Source organism: Mixophyes fleayi, chromosome 12 (genome assembly GCF_038048845.1).
Source record: "Mixophyes fleayi isolate aMixFle1 chromosome 12, aMixFle1.hap1, whole genome shotgun sequence".
Lineage (NCBI taxonomy): Eukaryota > Metazoa > Chordata > Amphibia > Anura > Limnodynastidae > Mixophyes > Mixophyes fleayi.
The window spans coordinates 84,397,879-84,418,239 of record NC_134413.1 but is presented as its reverse complement, the minus strand read 5'-3'; the positions used below and the strand labels follow the sequence as shown (position 1 = coordinate 84,418,239).

At 47.6% G+C, this 20,361-nt stretch overlaps 1 protein-coding gene across 1 annotated transcript; it reads right to left on the bottom strand.

The window, feature by feature from the left end:
• Positions 1 to 7,661: 7,661 nt before the first annotated feature.
• On the bottom strand, positions 7,662 to 19,006 carry EFNA1 (ephrin A1). The gene is made up of 5 exons (XM_075193382.1): positions 18,875 to 19,006; positions 9,727 to 10,022; positions 8,957 to 9,022; positions 8,726 to 8,776; positions 7,662 to 8,459 (listed from the first exon to the last, which is right to left on the bottom strand). Exons 1-5 carry the CDS (start codon positions 18,970 to 18,972, stop codon positions 8,338 to 8,340), a joined length of 633 nt encoding a protein of 210 aa, XP_075049483.1. The 5' UTR covers positions 18,973 to 19,006; the 3' UTR covers positions 7,662 to 8,337.
• Positions 19,007 to 20,361: the final 1,355 nt, after the last annotated feature.

The following is a 20,361-nucleotide window of genomic DNA, read 5'->3' as shown; positions in this document are numbered from 1 at the left end:
TGTGTGACTGCTCCTCCATACCTGTGTGTATGTACATGTGTGACTGCTCCTCCATACCTGTGTGTATGTACATGTATGACTGCTCCTCTATACCTGTGTATGTACATGTGTGACTGCTCCTCCATACCTGTGTGTATGTACATGTGTGACTGCTCCTCTATACCTGTGTGTATGTACATGTGTGACTGCTCCTCTATACCTGTGTGTATGTACATGTATGACTGCTCCTCCATACCTGTGTGTATGTACATGTGTGACTGCTCCTCCATACCTGTGTGTATGTACATGTATGACTGCTCCTCTATACCTGTGTATGTACATGTGTGACTGCTCCTCCATACCTGTGTGTATGTACATGTGTGACTGCTCCTCCATACCTGTGTGTATGTACATGTGTGACTGCTCCTCTATACCTGTGTGCATGTACATGTGTGACTGCTCCTCTATACCTGTGTGTATGTACATGTGTGACTGCTCCTCTATACCTGTGTGTATGTAAATGTGTGACTGCTCCTCTATACCTGTGTGCATGTACATGTGTGACTGCTCCTCTATACCTGTGTGCATGTACATGTGTGACTGCTCCTCCATACCTGTGTGCATGTACATGTGTGACTGCTCCTCCATACCTGTGTGTATGTACATGTGTGACTGCTCCTCCATACCTGTGTGCATGTACATGTGTGACTGCTCCTCTATACCTGTGTGCATGTACATGTGTGACTGCTCCTCTATACCTGTGTGTATGTACATGTGTGACTGCTCCTCCATACCTGTGTGTATGTACATGTGTGACTGCTCCTCCATACCTGTGTGTATGTACATGTGTGACTGCTCCTCTATACCTGTGTGCATGTACATGTGTGACTGCTCCTCTATACCTGTGTGTATGTACATGTGTGACTGCTCCTCCATACCTGTGTGTATGTACATGTGTGACTGCTCCTCCATACCTGTGTGTATGTACATGTGTGACTGTTCCTCTATACCTGTGTGTATGTACATGTGTGACTGCTCCTCCATACCTGTGTGTATGTACATGTGTGACTGCTCCTCCATACCTGTGTGTATGTACATGTGTGACTGCTCCTCCATACCTGTGTGTATGTACATGTGTGACTGCTCCTCCATACCTGTGTGTATGTACATGTGTGACTGCTCCTCTATACCTGTGTGCATGTACATGTGTGACTGCTCCTCTATACCTGTGTGTATGTACATGTGTGACTGCTCCTCTATACCTGTGTGTATGTACATGTGTGACTGCTCCTCTATACCTGTGTGCATGTACATGTGTGACTGCTCCTCTATACCTGTGTGTATGTACATGTGTGACTGCTCCTCCATACCTGTGTGTATGTACATGTGTGACTGCTCCTCCATACCTGTGTGTATGTACATGTGTGACTGCTCCTCCATACCTGTGTGTATGTACATGTGTGACTGCTCCTCTATACCTGTGTGCATGTACATGTGTGACTGCTCCTCTATACCTGTGTGTATGTACATGTGTGACTGCTCCTCCATACCTGTGTGTATGTACATGTGTGACTGCTCCTCCATACCTGTGTGTATGTACATGTGTGACTGCTCCTCCATACCTGTGTGTATGTACATGTGTGACTGCTCACCCATACCTGTGTGTATGTACATGTGTGACTGCTCCTCCATACCTGTGTATGTACATGTGTGACTGCTCCTCCATACCTGTGTGTATGTACATGTGTGACTGCTCCTCCATACCTGTGTATGTACATGTGTGACTGCTCCTCCATACCTGTGTGTATGTACATGTGTGACTGCTCCTCTATACCTGTGTGTATGTACATGTGTGACTGCTCCTCTATACCTGTGTGTATGTACATGTGTGACTGCTCCTCCATACCTGTGTGTATGTACATGTGTGACTGCTCCTCCATACCTGTGTGTATGTACATGTGTGACTGCTCCTCCATACCTGTGTGTATGTACATGTGTGACTGCTCCTCCATACCTGTGTGTATGTACATGTGTGACTGCTCCTCCATACCTGTGTGTATGTACATGTGTGACTGCTCCTCTATACCTGTGTGTATGTACATGTGTGACTGCTCCTCCATACCTGTGTATGTACATGTATGACTGCTCCTCCATACCTGTGTGTATGTACATGTGTGACTGCTCCTCCATACCTGTGTGTATGTACATGTGTGACTGCTCCTCTATACCTGTGTGTATGTACATGTGTGACTGCTCCTCCATACCTGTGTGTATGTACATGTATGACTGCTCCTCTATACCTGTGTGTATGTACATGTGTGACTGCTCCTCCATACCTGTGTGTATGTACATGTGTGACTGCTCCTCCATACCTGTGTGTATGTACATGTGTGACTGCTCCTCCATACCTGTGTGTATGTACATGTGTGACTGCTCCTCCATACCTGTGTGTATGTACATGTGTGACTGCTCCTCTATACCTGTGTGTATGTACATGTGTGACTGCTCCTCCATACCTGTGTGTATGTACATGTGTGACTGCTCCTCCATACCTGTGTATGTACATGTGTGACTGCTCCTCCATACCTGTGTGTATGTACATGTGTGACTGCTCCTCCATACCTGTGTGTATGTACATGTGTGACTGCTCCTCCATACCTGTGTGTATGTACATGTGTGACTGCTCCTCCATACCTGTGTGTATGTACATGTGTGACTGCTCCTCTATACCTGTGTATGTACATGTGTGACTGCTCCTCCATACCTGTGTGTATGTACATGTGTGACTGCTCCTCCATACCTGTGTGTATGTACATGTGTGACTGCTCCTCTATACCTGTGTATGTACATGTGTGACTGCTCCTCTATACCTGTGTATGTACATGTGTGACTGCTCCTCCATACCTGTGTGTATGTACATGTGTGACTGCTCCTCCATACCTGTGTGTATGTACATGTGTGACTGCTCCTCTATACCTGTGTATGTACATGTGTGACTGCTCCTCTATACCTGTGTGTATGTACATGTGTGACTGCTCCTCCATACCTGTGTGTATGTACATGTGTGACTGCTCCTCCATACCTGTGTGTGTGTACATGTGTGACTGCTCCTCTATACCTGTGTGTGTGTACATGTGTGACTGCTCCTCCATACCTGTGTGTGTGTACATGTGTGACTGCTCCTCTATACCTGTGTATGTACATGATTGACTGCTCACCCATACCTGTGTGTATGTACATGTGTGACTGCTCCTCCATACCTGTGTGTATGTACATGTGTGACTGCTCCTCCATACCTGTGTGTATGTACATGTGTGACTGCTCCTTCATACCTGTGTGTATGTACATGTGTGACTGCTCCTCCATACCTGTGTGTATGTACATGTGTGACTGCTCCTCCATACCTGTGTGTATGTACATGTGTGACTGCTCCTCCATACCTGTGTGTATGTACATGTGTGACTGCTCACCCATACCTGTGTGTATGTACATGTGTGACTGCTCCTCCATACCTGTGTGTATGTACATGTGTGACTGCTCACCCATACCTGTGTGTATGTACATGTGTGACTGCTCCTCTATACCTGTGTGTATGTACATGTGTGACTGCTCCTCCATACCTGTGTATGTACATGTGTGACTGCTCCTCCATACCTGTGTATGTACATGTGTGACTGCTCCTCCATACCTGTGTGTATGTACATGTGTGACTGCTCCTCCATACCTGTGTGTATGTACATGTGTGACTGCTCCTCCATACCTGTGTGTATGTACATGTGTGACTGCTCACCCATACCTGTGTGTATGTACATGTGTGACTGCTCACCCATACCTGTGTATGTACATGTGTGACTGCTCACCCATACCTGTGTATGTACATGTGTGACTGCTCCTCTATACCTGTGTGTATGTACATGTGTGACTGCTCCTCCATACCTGTGTGTATGTACATGTATGACTGCTCCTCCATACCTGTGTGTATGTACATGTGTGACTGCTCCTCCATACCTGTGTGTATGTACATGTGTGACTGCTCACCCATACCTGTGTGTATGTACATGTGTGACTGCTCCTCCATACCTGTGTGTATGTACATGTGTGACTGCTCCTCTATACCTGTGTATGTACATGTGTGACTGCTCCTCCATACCTGTGTGTGTACATGTGTGACTGCTCCTCCATACCTGTGTGTATGTACATGTGTGACTGCTCCTCCATACCTGTGTGTATGTACATGTGTGACTGCTCCTCCATACCTGTGTGTATGTACATGTGTGACTGCTCCTCTATACCTGTGTATGTACATGTGTGACTGCTCCTCCATACCTGTGTGTGTACATGTGTGACTGCTCCTCCATACCTGTGTGTATGTACATGTATGACTGCTCCTCCATACCTGTGTGTATGTACATGTGTGACTGCTCCTCCATACCTGTGTGTATGTACATGTATGACTGCTCCTCCATACCTGTGTGTATGTACATGTGTGACTGCTCACCCATACCTGTGTGTATGTACATGTGTGACTGCTCCTCCATACCTGTGTGTATGTACATGTGTGACTGCTCCTCCATACCTGTGTGTATGTACATGTGTGACTGCTCACCCATACCTGTGTGTATGTACATGTGTGACTGCTCACCCATACCTGTGTGTATGTACATGTGTGACTGCTCACCCATACCTGTGTGTATGTACATGTGTGACTGCTCCTCCATACCTGTGTATGTACATGTGTGACTGCTCCTCCATACCTGTGTGTATGTACATGTGTGACTGCTCCTCTATACCTGTGTGTATGTACATGTGTGACTGCTCCTCCATACCTGTGTGTATGTACATGTGTGACTGCTCCTCCATACCTGTGTGTATGTACATGTGTGACTGCTCCTCTATACCTGTGTGTATGTACATGTGTGACTGCTCCTCCATACCTGTGTGTATGTACATGTGTGACTGCTCCTCCATACCTGTGTGTATGTACATGTGTGACTGCTCCTCCATACCTGTGTGTATGTACATGTGTGACTGCTCCTCCATACCTGTGTGTATGTACATGTGTGACTGCTCCTCCATACCTGTGTGTATGTACATGTGTGACTGCTCCTCCATACCTGTGTGTATGTACATGTGTGACTGCTCCTCCATACCTGTGTGTATGTACATGTGTGACTGCTCCTCTATACCTGTGTGTATGTACATGTGTGACTGCTCCTCCATACCTGTGTGTATGTACATGTGTGACTGCTCCTCCATACCTGTGTGTATGTACATGTGTGACTGCTCCTCCATACCTGTGTGTATGTACATGTGTGACTGCTCACCCATACCTGTGTGTATGTACATGTGTGACTGCTCCTCCATACCTGTGTGTATGTACATGTGTGACTGCTCCTCCATACCTGTGTGTATGTACATGTGTGACTGCTCCTCCATACCTGTGTGTATGTACATGTGTGACTGCTCCTCTATACCTGTGTGTATGTACATGTGTGACTGCTCACCCATACCTGTGTGTATGTACATGTGTGACTGCTCCTCTATACCTGTGTGTATGTACATGTGTGACTGCTCCTCCATACCTGTGTGTATGTACATGTGTGTACATCTATATGTATGGCTAGGCTGGTCCTTCATAATTATCTGCACATGTACATTTATCACCTGGTTCGTCCTCCATACCTGTGTTTATATGTACATGTATGAACCCGTTGATCCTCCATATCTCTGGACATGTATGATTATACCAACCCCCCATATCTGTGTCTGTACCTATATATCCGTTCTGATCCTCTATATGTGTCTCTGGGTATATGTATGACAAGCTGATTCTTCATATCTGGGGGTACATGTATGACTGTGCTATGTTAACTCTTCATATCTGTGTATGTTAATATATGGCCAGGCTGATCCTTCATCTACATGTACGACTGTGTTGATCCTCCATAATTGTGTGTACATGTATGACCATGTTGATCCTTCATGAGTCTACATGTATGACTATACTAACCTCTCATATCCGTGTATGTACATGTATGACTGTACTGATTCGTCATGTGTCTTCGTGCACATGAATGATCGTGCTGATCCTAGATATGTGTGTATATGTACATGCATGACTATGCTGATCCTTCATATGTATCTACATGTATGTGTGACAGGCCCTCTTTCTTTCTTTCTGTGTCTTGATTGCTGTTATTTTGCACAGAATCACCTCGCAGTTAAATGATTAGTCCCCTTAATTATGTATTTACCTACTTATACTTAATGCCACGTGTGTTAAAATTTCATTTGTGTGTATGATCACACTGAACACCTATCTCGACTCGCATCCCTAAAATCTAATTTGCGCTCAGCAGCTTGATTGATTTTCCTTGCAAACCGTTCTTCCTCTGCTGAGTCGCTCTGTCAGTCTCTACATTGGTTGCCTGTATTTCAACGAATCCAATATAAAATTCTTCTACTAACATACAAGGCCATCAACAAAATTGCACCAACATACATCTCCTCACTTGTCTCATATCTTCTACCTTGACACCTCCGTTCTGCACAAGATCTACGTTACAGGACTTTTTTCGGGCTGCACCCACTTTGTGGAATTCCCTCCCTCGCACAGTAAGACTTTCCTCTGGTCTCCAAACCTTCAAGCGTTCTCTGAAAACCCACCTCTTCAGGCAAGCATATAATATTCCTCTACCACCATCTTAATCTCCCTAGGTTACCTTATTACCACCCTCTACACAGCTAACACAACACAACAACCCTCTGACCAACATTGGATCATATACCCACTAAGCAGTGTCTCCTATCACAATGTGGCTGGACCAATATGTAATACTTATCCTCTTGTATCTGTCTCCCATTGTCCCATAGATTGTAAGCTGTGAGCAGGACCCTCTTACCTCTCTGTATGTATTACCCAGTATTGTTTTATTAAGGTTTATCCCCAATGGTGAAAGTGTTACGGAATCTGCTGGCGCTACATAAAGGTTAACAATAATGTATCCATGATTACGTTAAAACTTCATATCTGTACGTAGGTACATGTATGATCACACTGACGTGTTAGAAATGTGGCATGTTAGGTCTAATATATATATATATATATATATATATATATATATATATATATATATATATATATATATATATATAATTTGTGTGTGTGAAGAATGTACCGGGGTATCAGAAGTCACAGGAGAGCTTTGTTCCCAGGGTGATGGGCAGCGTGACATTAAGATCTCCAGGTCAGCTAGCGCGCTCCCCCTCCCAACTATAAATCTGGCCACATGTTTTACATTAACCCCTTCCCCTGCAGTGTATCATGGTTTAACAAATATGCAAGATTGTACCTTCCAGATGGATTTACTCCTAAATGGGGCCCTATATATTTCTTATTATTTGCCCCAAGAACGACTCATCTGATAAGTGTGGGACATTTTGCGGAGTCTGACCCCCTAAGGGAGAGACTTCTGCAATGCCTCTGGGTGCTATAGGACATGGTTAGCATTGGGGGGGGTGAAATAGAGACCAGTTTTATTCCATCATTGGCCATTGTAGTCCCCGCGGTGTCTGATTTAGGCCCCCCACACCAGCAGCTCTTCCCCTTAGTGATACCACGAGCTGCGTTTAAAGTCCTCGCTAAAATTCTTTCTCCAGTTAGTAAAAAAAAAAAAAGAGTAAAATATTCAAAATGATGTTTTATTAGAGAACATAAAAAAAATTCCAGTTCTATAAAAGTTTATATTTTTTCCCTGTACAAATGTACAAATTCACATTCAGTCCTCAGTCCTCCCCTGAAGAGATTGACACCTGACAAGTCCGGGGATCCACCTTGTCAAATATCCGTTCCAGTATTGGGGCGATAGCTGAAGAGGGGGTTCTACATGGGGCAGTTAGTCTCTGATACAGTGAATTGTAAAGGCCTCTATAAATATACTCTATAAAATCTGATTTACATATTTACATAAAGCTACACTATGGAATCTCCCGATGCCAGCAGCGGCAACTGAAGAAATACTGTCTGAAGGGTTTTTTTGCCGCAATCCCACCACTAACACCATCTCATAGAGATTTCCAGGGGTCGGGGTACAGATCTCTGCCTGCGAGATTCTGCTGAGATATTGACCTCTGTGAAGGACAGTCCTGTGTCCACCGGTGGGAGCAGCTCCGTGGAAAGTGCGCAGTTGTCGCGTTTCTTTGGCTACATATAAACACTTTGTGCGTCTTTTTAAGACAATCTGTGTTCTTTGGTCACCCGACTGTGAGATCCGCCAGGCTGAGGATCCCTAGTTGGGTCCAGGGTCATCCTATTGTATATACAGCTCGCGTTACAGTCAGCGTCCCGGAAATTGTCCGTTAGAGTCCGAGGCTGAGGAGTAACGGCAGCAAGAGTCCGAAGAGAGTGAGCGAGACGGATCTGCTCGCAGAGTTTTGTGCGAAGCTCCTTAGGACCTCAGGAACTGGCGCTTCGGGTTGATCTAGAGAGAGAAAAGAGACTATATGAGACCCCTCAGCAGTTAGAGCAGAAACCCCCCATCTTTAGGCCACGTGACACTTTACACTAATTCCCTCTACAACGGGAGTGGACGGATTGAAGCATCTGGTCCTGATTTCAGGAGATTAAGGAGGATGGGCGGGTGATCTGCTACAGGTCTCTCCGGACCAGTATATACAAAGCTGGCCCAGAGCCTCACGCGTTGCTCTGTATCTGATTACAAGCAGGAGAGGCCGATAGGGGGCTTACCTGAGAGGACTCTGGCTCTCGGCGTATGGACATTGGTAGCCGGCTGCTGAGCTGTGGAAACAGAAGAAAGTACGTGAGTGGGGGTGCAGTCGTTATATGGAGAACCCCTCAACCCTCCCCCAAAGCACGGTCTACTCTCTGGCCAGCACTAGTGCTCATCCTCTGCCAGCCATGTGATATACGTCACAGTGATCAGTAAATAAGAGGTTACACAAACTCCTGGCTACTTACTGGCTTTCCCAGCAACGTGGACTTTTAGTTTCAGACAGGACTCTCCATGATGGTGGATAGGTTTGGCTGTAAGAACAAGAAGCAGATGTTAGGAGACCACTTATCATAACCACAAAGATCAGAAGATTGAAGTCAGCAGCCACAGAGCAGACAGGAGGAGGGTGACCGCCGTCCCTCAAACAATGCTTAGGACAGAAGACAATATCCCGTCAGGAACCACCCCCCCTTCTCCTACTTCCCGAAGATGTTTTTGGGAATGGTTAAGAGTTTGTTGTGCAGGAGACTATTCAATGTGCTGATTCCTAAGTAGATGACTGTTGGTCTGATGAAGGCCTCTCGATTCCCTAATCTGACAGGACACACCTAGATCGCTTGTAGAGACAGGCTCTTCCGTGGCCCGGTGCGTCCTGCCCATGCATGTGCCGTGTTCTTGCCAGCAGAGACTCGTCGCTGGGAGTAATGTGTCTCTAACAAAGGAAAGGGGATTACAGGCAGTATCCCCCATAACACAGCTGTGTATCGTCACAAACATCAGCTCTAGTTGTCTCCGTGTGAGGGAGAAGAAATCTTATACACTCCCAACACCAATCCCAGTCTCTGCTCTTGTTCCCATGAGCTTACAATCTACTGATAAAGCCAGAGACTTGGACCCTTCGGCGTCAGTCACGTGTAATATACAGTCATTATAAAATCTCTAAGTGTTGCAGCTCAGTCTATGGCCATAAACTACATGTAATGACCTTTATCTCACCAGTCCCCGAGCTACTTACAGATATAGTAGTAGCTGTGTCCTTCTTTGAACTCCTTGCCCAAGCTGAAGGCAGAAAACTTCTGAAACTTTTCCCTGAACCTCTCGGGTCCATTAGGGGCGAAGGGATTGTTACACTCCCAGCGGACCTGGTTCTTGGAGTGTGGCTTGCAGGTTTCGTACGCTTCGAAATCTACCAAGAACAAGGTGTATCTTTCCACCGTGTCCCCCGAAAGGCTGTCGTCTTCGTAATGCGGGCACACAATGTCCAGATAGTCGTTGAGTCGGACTTCAATGGTGTAATCATCCCAGAGGAAGCTGCAGAGAGAGGACAACAAGAGGAGGTGTTAGGTGGTTCCTTATCTTGGTGGTGGGATCAACAAGTTGGGTCCTACAGAGGACACTTACAGGAGAAATAACACTTCTCTATTAACCACTTCATGTTAATGCGTGAATCAATTATTCCTGATTACACCTCTACCCTGAGGGATCTTGCCATTTGGTGAATCTTTGAGACCTAATTACCCCAAGAAACAAGCCAGGGGCTGTGAATATTGTCTCATGCAGCGTGTGATGGGCTCTGTGACGTACATGGGTGTGATATGTTGACAAACACAAGTTCTCGTACGTTTCATTACCCCGAGCCAGGCTGCTGTGACCCCGGGTGATGAAAGCGTTACTGTGTAAGGGTGAGTCATATGTGTCCTCCAGGTGTGAGCCCCACAGACAGGATACTGAAACCATGCATGTAATAGACATGACAGCGGCACATGTAGTACACGTATGCACAGCACTGCAGCCCAGGCACTGGTTAATAATGTTTCTATCCCATGTTGTGTCAGGTGGGAGTATGTTGGCCTCACCCTGTATCTTGCACAATGTACACAGCATGCCAGGAATCTATCACACTCATACTTTTGTCTGGGGGAGACACTGTTTCCCCTCCTACTAAGCTTCTTCCCGAAAACGCTGCACAATGACCACGATTGCATTACATGGAACGGATCCTTAAGTTAATTATATTTACATTAGATCACAAGCTCTTCAGGTCACAGACTCCCTTATTTCTATTTTACCACTAGATTTAGGACAGGATCTTTGAGCAGAAGACTGAAAGCTCCTTGGGGCACGGTCTGTACGCTCTTACGGACGGTATTTCATTATAACACCAATTTATAAAGTCATGATCATATAAAGTAATGGATTTTAGGATCAAGCGAGTGGGTCACTATTTGTAAGGATCTGTCAGGAACCTGCCACACCCAGCGGGCACTACCAGTGGCACACTAGTACCAGTCCAATACTCACTCCAGTACACAGAGAATTCTCTTGTTGTTATTCTTCTAATATGAGCCGCTGGTTCCTGTCAGCCCCGGGTGTAAAACATCACGTCCTCATTAACCTGAGCCCCCCACAGCCAGACAGCGTGTCTCCACCCCATGCTGCTACAGTCATTGGGTCACAGAGAAATGTAACACGAGGGCCACATAAACACCAAGGCCAGTAAATCTCCTCTTACACCGTGAAATCTACTCCCAGGAGAGAGTCCGGCCGTGTTCCGGCACCTCGCTATTCGGGGGGTACGCGCCTCTGCCTCATGCAGCACGCACAATGCCCTGGAAGTAATTAACGTGGCCGCCAGGAGACTGCGTTTGGCGTGGCCATTCAGGACCACCATTTTTATGTTAATTCCTTCTCCTTGAAAAGCCTGTTCACCGACACACACATACAGCTTCTGCTATTCACAATGACCCGGCAGGGAGTGATTCCTTTTATCGCAATAGTGTGACTGTTACTTTTTTGTGCTATGAGGGCCATACAGAAACTCTCCATAATTGGTGCCGCCAGCTCAGCTGGGAGACGGTATGTTCTGAGGAAGTACAACAGATTTGTCTCCAGTCCCTGTTCTGGGTCTCAGGCCCTGACGGAGGCCTACAGAACCGCCCCATCTCCGGGACCTCAGCTGAGGCCTAGTGTTACCGTCTTTTGGAGCTGGGCCACAGGAGGAGAGGGGTGTGCGTGCGGGACGTAACCCTGGCGCAGTTAGGGCTGACTGTGGTGTGAGTTTAGGCTGCTCTCCCAGATCTGTGTTTGCTTTTACCCGAGAGCCGCATTGTGGCAGCTACTCCCTGTTTACAGGCCAGGGTATTGTCTCCAGACGTGGGGAGGGCCAGGCATGAAGAGCGGCCTTTGTTCTGCAAATTCATTTCATCCTAATGAGGACCTGATAAAAAGCACAAGTGCTACTTGATAATGTAGAAAGTACTCAGGCCAAACAACACCTCCACTTGTGTTATCTTTGGCGTGTTATCCAACAGCTCCACAGCATTGCACAATGTACACACAACAGCCAGAGCCAAGATCCTCTTGTGTGTGTGTGTACGTTGGCCCTTAGTGGCATCCATTGGAGGCTGGAGACCGGCCTACGAATTCCCACACAATCCTGTGCTGTATGGTATCACCTGTAGACAGTCTGTATACTGCACTCCCCTCTCCTCTCCACACTTCCCCGGTGCCTCGTGCCTCTCTTGTCTGTATTTACAATCTGGGACAGGTCTGCGCAGCCGAGGGACTACATTCCTGGCCGAGCTGCTAGAAAATGAAACTGGAAAAACCACTTTTACACTGTAGCTGCATCCAATAACCTGATCTTATCGAGCACCTGAGAGAAGTTCCCCCCTGGGCCCAGAGCTGACACTCTACTCCTCCTCAGAGACTGTCACTCTGCGCCTCCTCACTGCCATAAAACCGCACAGGACTTAGTTCTGTGTTTGTGAAGGATTAACAGTCCCAACTAACCATATTTTCTGTTAAAAGAATAAATCCATCACGGCTCACACAGAGTAGAAACCAGAACTAAATAGATTGCAAGCTCCTGGGAGTAGACATCATTGGTCTTGGCAGGCCTACCTATAGATCAGCTGACTGTATGTTTCTATATGTGCTTATTACATGTAGCAGCACAATAACAAGTGCAGGAATGTTACACGGCTGAGGGCTGCACGTTGCTATAAACTGGAGTAAATCAGGGTGTAGACAGAGCTCTCCAGAACTGGCCCTGAGCCCGGGAATGGGGAGAGAGGGGGCTGGTTCTGCTCTGAGGAAGGAAAGGACGGAGGGGGGAGGTTTTCCTGATCAGCCTTCCTAAAGGAAACAACACGCAAAGTTCCCAGATACTATACTAATATTATGCTGCTAAACATGCCGAATTACTACACTGAACACCCCATTACTATGGAGTAATACTATGCTACATACAGTGATGGCCACACTGAGCTGACTGATCATACAGGGTACAGAAAATACCCAGCGCTGGGCAGGAGATGGGTGATCGGTGTAGATTGCAGCCATACTAAGCTGACTGATCATACTGGGTACAGATAATACCCAGCGCTGGGCAGGAGATGGGTGATCGGTGTAGATTGCAGCCATACTAAGCTGACTGATCATACTGGGTACAGATAATACCCTGCGCTGGGCAGGAGATGGGTGTTAGGTGTAGATTGCAGCCATACTGAGCTGACTGATCATACTGGGTACAGATAATACCCAGCGCTGGGCAGGAGATGGGTGATCGGTGTAGATTGCAGCCATACTGAGCTAACTGATCATTCAGGGTACAGATAATACCCAGCGCTGGGCAGGAGATGGGTGATAGGTGTAGATTGCGGCCATACTGAGCTGACTGATCATACTGGGTACAGATAATACCCTGTGCTGGGCAGGAGATGGGTGATAGGTGTAGATTGCAGCCTTACTGATCATACAGGGTACAGATAATACCCTGCGCTGGGCAGGAGATGGGTGATAGGTGTAGATTGCAGCCATACTGAGCTCACTGATCATACAGGGTACAGATACCCTGCGCTGGGCAGGAGATGGGTGATAGGTGTAGATTGCAGCCATACTGAGCTAACTGATCATTCAGGGTACAGATAATACCCAGCGCTGGGCAGGAGATGGGTGATAGGTGTAGATTGCAGCCTTACTGATCATACAGGGTACAGATAATACCTTGCGCTGGGCAGGAGATGGGTGATAGGTGTAGATTGCAGCCATACTGAGCTCACTGATCATACAGGGTACAGATAATACCCAGCGCTGGGCAGGAGATGGGTGATAGGTGTAGATTGCAGCCTTACTGATCATACAGGGTACAGATAATACCCTGCGCTGGGCAGGAGATGGGTGATAGGTGTAGATTGCAGCCATACTGAGCTCACTGATCATACAGGGTACAGATAATACCCAGCGCTGGGCAGGAGATGGGTGATAGGTGTAGATTGCAGCCATACTGAGCTCACTGATCATACAGGGTACAGATACCCAGCGCTGGGCAGGAGATGGGTGATAGGTGTAGATTGCAGCCATACTGAGCTGACTGATCACACTGGGTACAGATAATACCCTGCGCTGGGCAGAAGATGGGTGATAGGTGTAGATTGCAGCCATACTGAGCTCACTGATCATACAGGGTACAGATAATACCCTGCGCTGGGCGGGTGATAGGTGTAGACTGCGGCCATACTGAGCTGACTGATCACACTGGGTACAGATAATACCCAGCGCTGGGCAGGAGATGGGTGATAGGTGTAGATTGCAGCCATACTGAGCTGACTGATCACACTGGGTACAGATAATACCCTGCGCAGGGCAGGAGATGGGTGATAGGTGTAGATTGCAGCCATACTGAGCTCACTGATCATACAGGGTACAGATACCCAGTGCTGGGCAGGAGATGGGTGATAGGTGTAGATTGCAGCCTTACTGATCATACAGGGTACAGATTATACCCAGCGCTGGGCAGGAGATGGATGATAGGTGTAGATTGCAGCCATACTGAGCTCACTGATCATACAGGGTACAGATAATAACCCAGCGCTGGGCAGGAGATGGGGGATAGGTGTAGATTGCAGCCATACTGAGCTGACTGATCACACTGGGTACAGATAATACCCAGCGCTGGGCAGGAGATGGGTGATAGGTGTAGACTGCGGCCATACTGAGCTGACTGATCACACTGGGTACAGATAATACCCTGCGCTGGGCAGAAGATGGGTGATAGGTGTAGATTGCAGCCATACTGAGCTCACTGATCATACAGGGTACAGATAATACCCTGCGCTGGGCGGGTGATAGGTGTAGACTGCGGCCATACTGAGCTGACTGATCACACTGGGTACAGATAATACCCAGCGCTGGGCAGGAGATGGGTGATAGGTGTAGACTGCGGCCATACTGAGCTGACTGATCACACTGGGTACAGATAATACCCTGCGCTGGGCAGGAGATGGGTGATAGGTGTAGATTGCGGCCATACTGAGCTGACTGATCATACTGGGTACAGATAATACCCTGTGCTGGGCAGGAGATGGGTGATAGGTGTAGATTGCAGCCATACTGAGCTCACTGATCATACAGGGTACAGATAATACCCAGCGCTGGGCAGGAGATGGGTGATAGGTGTAGATTGCAGCCTTACTGATCATACAGGGTACAGATAATACCCTGCGCTGGGCAGGAGATGGGTGATAGGTGTAGATTGCAGCCATACTGAGCTCACTGATCATACAGGGTACAGATAATACCCAGCGCTGGGCAGGAGATGGGTGATAGGTGTAGATTGCAGCCATACTGAGCTCACTGATCATACAGGGTACAGATACCCAGCGCTGGGCAGGAGATGGGTGATAGGTGTAGATTGCAGCCATACTGAGCTGACTGATCACACTGGGTACAGATAATACCCTGCGCTGGGCAGAAGATGGGTGATAGGTGTAGATTGCAGCCATACTGAGCTCACTGATCATACAGGGTACAGATAATACCCTGCGCTGGGCGGGTGATAGGTGTAGACTGCGGCCATACTGAGCTGACTGATCACACTGGGTACAGATAATACCCAGCGCTGGGCAGGAGATGGGTGATAGGTGTAGATTGCAGCCATACTGAGCTGACTGATCACACTGGGTACAGATAATACCCTGCGCAGGGCAGGAGATGGGTGATAGGTGTAGATTGCAGCCATACTGAGCTCACTGATCATACAGGGTACAGATACCCAGTGCTGGGCAGGAGATGGGTGATAGGTGTAGATTGCAGCCATACTGAGCTGACTGATCACACTGGGTACAGATAATACCCAGCGCTGGGCAGGAGATGGGTGATAGGTGTAGATTGCAGCCATACTGAGCTGACTGATCACACTGGGTACAGATAATACCCAGCGCTGGGCAGGAGATGGGTGATAGGTGTAGATTGCAGCCATACTGAGCTGACTGATCACACTGGGTACAGATAATACCCAGCGCTGGGCAGGAGATGGGTGATAGGTGTAGATTGCAGCCATACTGAGCTGACTGATCATGCAGGGTACAGATAATACCCAGCGCTGGGCAGGAGATGGGTGATAGGTGTAGACTGTTTGGGGCTGGGCGTGAGAGTTGTGCGGAGCTGCTTAACAAGTCATCACAGGCAGTGATATAGGACAACGTGGGTCAGCCTGGTTACTCTTGTCTGCCCCCCCTGTGGTGAGTCCATTATTGAAGCCACAGCTGGCTGCCCAGCAAAGCTTTCCCCAAACAAACACACTGGACAATCCCCCATCCCCCTCCCCCGGCTCCTCTCCCCCTCCCCCAGCCTGTTTGCTGTACACCCCCTACCCACTAACCTTCAGAAGTTTAACTCTGAGATAACAAGACCCCCCCCCCATAGACCCAGCTCGGTCTGACACAGTAATCCCACATTATCCCCAACAGGTTGGATCACAGAACATGACGGACCCTATAGTAATGTCATCCAAATGTATCTAGTATATAACACTACACAGACTCTGCAGATGTCATGATATATAGATATATATATACCCACAGACCCAGATGATACATTGTATACACTCAAACCTCTGTACACCATATATACATTGTACACACTACAGAACAGCTATACATTGTACAGAGGACCTATAGATTATAGGACACACTATCCAACACACACAGTACAGACATTAGTATGTGGCTGGGACATGTTACAGTGACGGGAGTGGAGATTTCCCAGCACCTGGTAAAATTGAGCAATCATGAGTCAGCCCCGTGGGGAAGGTACAGGGGTGAGAAGAGTAATGTGTGATCCATGTGTCACTGACCTGTGGTGCTCACACTGCAGAGCATTGCACCAATACCAGGGGGGGAGGGGGGGGGGGGGCACTGTACACTGCAGAACATTGCACCAATACCAGGGGGGGAGGGCACTGTACACTGCAGAGCATTGCACCAATACCAGGGGGGGCACTGTACACAGCATAACAAGTACTGCAGATCATTGCACTAATACCTAGAGGACACTGTACACAGCATAACAAGTACTGCAGATCATTGCACTAATACCTAGAGGACACTGTACACAGCATAACAAGTACTGCAGATCATTGCACTAATACCAGGGGGGGCACTGTACACTGCAGAGCATTGCACCAATACCAGGGGGGGCACTGTACACTGCAGAGCATTGCACCAATACCAGGGGGGGCACTGTACACTGCAGAGCATTGCACCAATACCAGGGGGGGGGGCACTGTACACTGCAGAACATTGCACCAATACCAGGGGGGGGCACTGTACACTGCAGAGCATTGCACCAATACCAGGGGGGGGGGGGCACTGTACACTGCAGAACATTGCACCAATACCAGGGGGGGCACTGTACACTGCAGAGCATTGCACCAATACCAGGGGGGGGGGGGGCACTGTACACTGCAGATCATTGCACTAATACCAGGAGGGCACTGTACACAGCATAACAAGTACTGCAGATCATTGCACTAATACCAGGGGGGCACTGTACACAGCATAACAAGTACTGCAGATCATTGCACTAATACCAGGGGGGCACTGTACACAGCATAACAAGTACTGCAGATCATTGCACTAATACCTAGAGGACACTGTACACAGCATAACAAGTACTGCAGATCATTGCACTAATACCAGGGGGGCACTGTACACAGCATAACAAGTACTGCAGATCATTGCACTAATACCTAGAGGACACTGTACACAGCATAACAAGTACTGCAGATCATTGCACTAATACCTAGAGGACACTGTACACAGCATAACAAGTACTGCAGATCATTGCACTAATACCTAGAGGACACTGTACACAGCATAACAAGTACTGCAGATCATTGCACTAATACCTAGAGGACACTGTACACAGCATAACAAGTACTGCAGATCATTGCACTAATACCTAGAGGACACTGTACACAGCATAACAAGTACTGCAGATCATTGATTGCACTGATCCCAGAAAGACACTGCACACAGCAGAGCATTGTACTGATACATGTATAACAAGTACTGCAGAGCATTGCACGAACACCAGAATAAGAAGTACTGCAGATCATTGCACAGATCCCAGGAGGGCACAGCACACAGCAGATCATTGCACCAATCCCAGCAGGACACTGCACACAGCAGAGCATTGCACTGATACATGTATAACAAGTACTGCAGATCATTGCACTAATACCAGGGGGACACTGTACACAGCATAACAAGTACTGCAGATCATTGCATTAATACCAGGGGGGCACTGTACACAGCATAACAAGTACTGCAGATCATTGCACTAATACCAGGGGGGCACTGTTCACAGCATAACAAGTACTGCAGATCATTGCACTAATACCAGGGGGGCACTGTACACAGCATAACAAGTACTGCAGATCATTGCACTAATACCAGGGGGGCACTGTACACAGCATAACAAGTACTGCAGATCATTGCACTAATACCTAGAGGACACTGTACACAGCATAACAAGTACTGCAGATCATTGCACTAATACCTAGAGGACACTGTACACAGCATAACAAGTACTGCAGATCATTGATTGCACTGATCCCAGAAAGACACTGCACACAGCAGAGCATTGTACTGATACATGTATAACAAGTTCTGCAGAGCATTGCACGAACACCAGCATAAGAAGTACTGCAGATCATTGCACAGATCCCAGGAGGGCACAGCACACAGCAGATCATTGCACCAATCCCAGCAGGACACTGCACACAGCAGAGCATTGCACTGATACATGTATAAGAAGTACTACAGAGCATTGCACAGATCCCAGGAGGGCACAGCAGAGCATTGCACCGTGGCTCTCACCCCTTGTTGGAGCTGTTCCAGTGCACAGTGTGGGTCTCCGCAGACACTGCCCAGACAGACAGCAGCAGCAGCAGCCAGCAGCCTCCGCTCACCTCCATCTCTCTCCAGCAGCAGACTCAGTGTTTCTAGTGGGCGGAATGTGACTCCGGCTTTTCTAGGTCTCCCTCCCATAGTAATGAGGGGGTGTGATCTGCCCCGGGCTCCAGCCTCCGCTATTGTCTCTAACTTGTTTATGGAGTGTGTCTGATTGTTATAGAGACTGTCTGACGTCCCACCCAGTATTAATACTGGGGTGACCTGTAGTATGTGGGGTAATGTCTGATGTCCTACCCAGTGTTATTACTGGGGTGACTTGTAGTATGTGGGGTAATGTCTGATGTCCCCACCCAGTATTAATACTGGGGTGACCTGTAGTATGTGGGGTAATGTCTGATGTCCTACCCAGTGTTATTACTGGGGTGACTTGTAGTATGTGGGGTAATGTCTGATGTCCCACCCAGTGTTATTACTGGGGTGACTTGTAGTATGTGGGGTAATGTCTGACGTCCCACCCAGTGTTATTACTGGGGTGACTTGTAGTATGTGGGGTAATGTCTGATGTCCTACCCAGTGTTATTACTGGGGTGACTTGTAGTATGTGGGGTAATGTCTGATGTCCCACCCAGTATTACTACCGGGGTGACTTGTAGTATGTGGGGTAATGTCTGACGTCCCACCCAGTGTTATTACTGGGGTGACTTGTAGTATGTGGGGTAATGTCTGATGTCCCACCCAGTATTATTACTGGGGTGACTTGTAGTATGTGGGGTAATGTCTGACGTCCCACCCAGTGTTATTACTGGGGTGACTTGTAGTATGTGGGGTAATGTCTGATGTCCCACCCAGTGTTATTACTGGGGTGACTTGTAGTATGTGGGGTAATGTCTGATGTCCTACCCAGTGTTATTACTGGGGTGACTTGTAGTATGTGGGGTAATGTCTGATGTCCCACCCAGTGTTATTACTGGGGTGACTTGTAGTATGTGGGGTAATGTCTGACGTCCTACCCAGTGTTATTACTGGGGTGACTTGTAGTATGTGGGGTAATGTCTGACGTCCTACCCAGTATTATTACTGGGGTGACTTGTAGTATGTGGGGTAATGTCTGATGTCCTACCCAGTATTATTACTGGGGTGACTTGTAGTATGTGGGGTAATGTCTGACGTCCTACCCAGTGTTATTACTGGGGTGACTTGTAGTATGTGGGGTAATGTCTGACGTCCTACCCAGTATTATTACTGGGGTGACTTGTAGTATGTGGGGTAATGTCTGACGTCCCACCCAGTGTTATTACTGGGGTGACTTGTAGTATGTGGGGTAATGTCTGACGTCCCACCCAGTGTTATTACTGGGGTGACTTGTAGTATGTGGGGTAATGTCTGACGTCCCACCCAGTGTTATTACTGGGGTGACTTGTAGTATGTGGGGTAATGTCTGACGTCCCACC

Bases quoted from the DNA above. Each gene is read 5' to 3' on its own strand.
- EFNA1 (XM_075193382.1), bottom strand. From the start codon at position 18,972: ATGGAGGTGAGCGGAGGCTGCTGGCTGCTGCTGCTGCTGTCTGTCTGG. The intron at 9,023-9,726 runs GTAAGTAGCTCG...TTGTTCTTACAG, and splicing joins ACACAGCTACTACTATATCT to CCAAACCTATCCACCATCAT. The intron at 8,460-8,725 runs GTAAGCCCCCTA...TTCTCTCTCTAG, and splicing joins GAGAGCCAGAGTCCTCTCAG to ATCAACCCGAAGCGCCAGTT.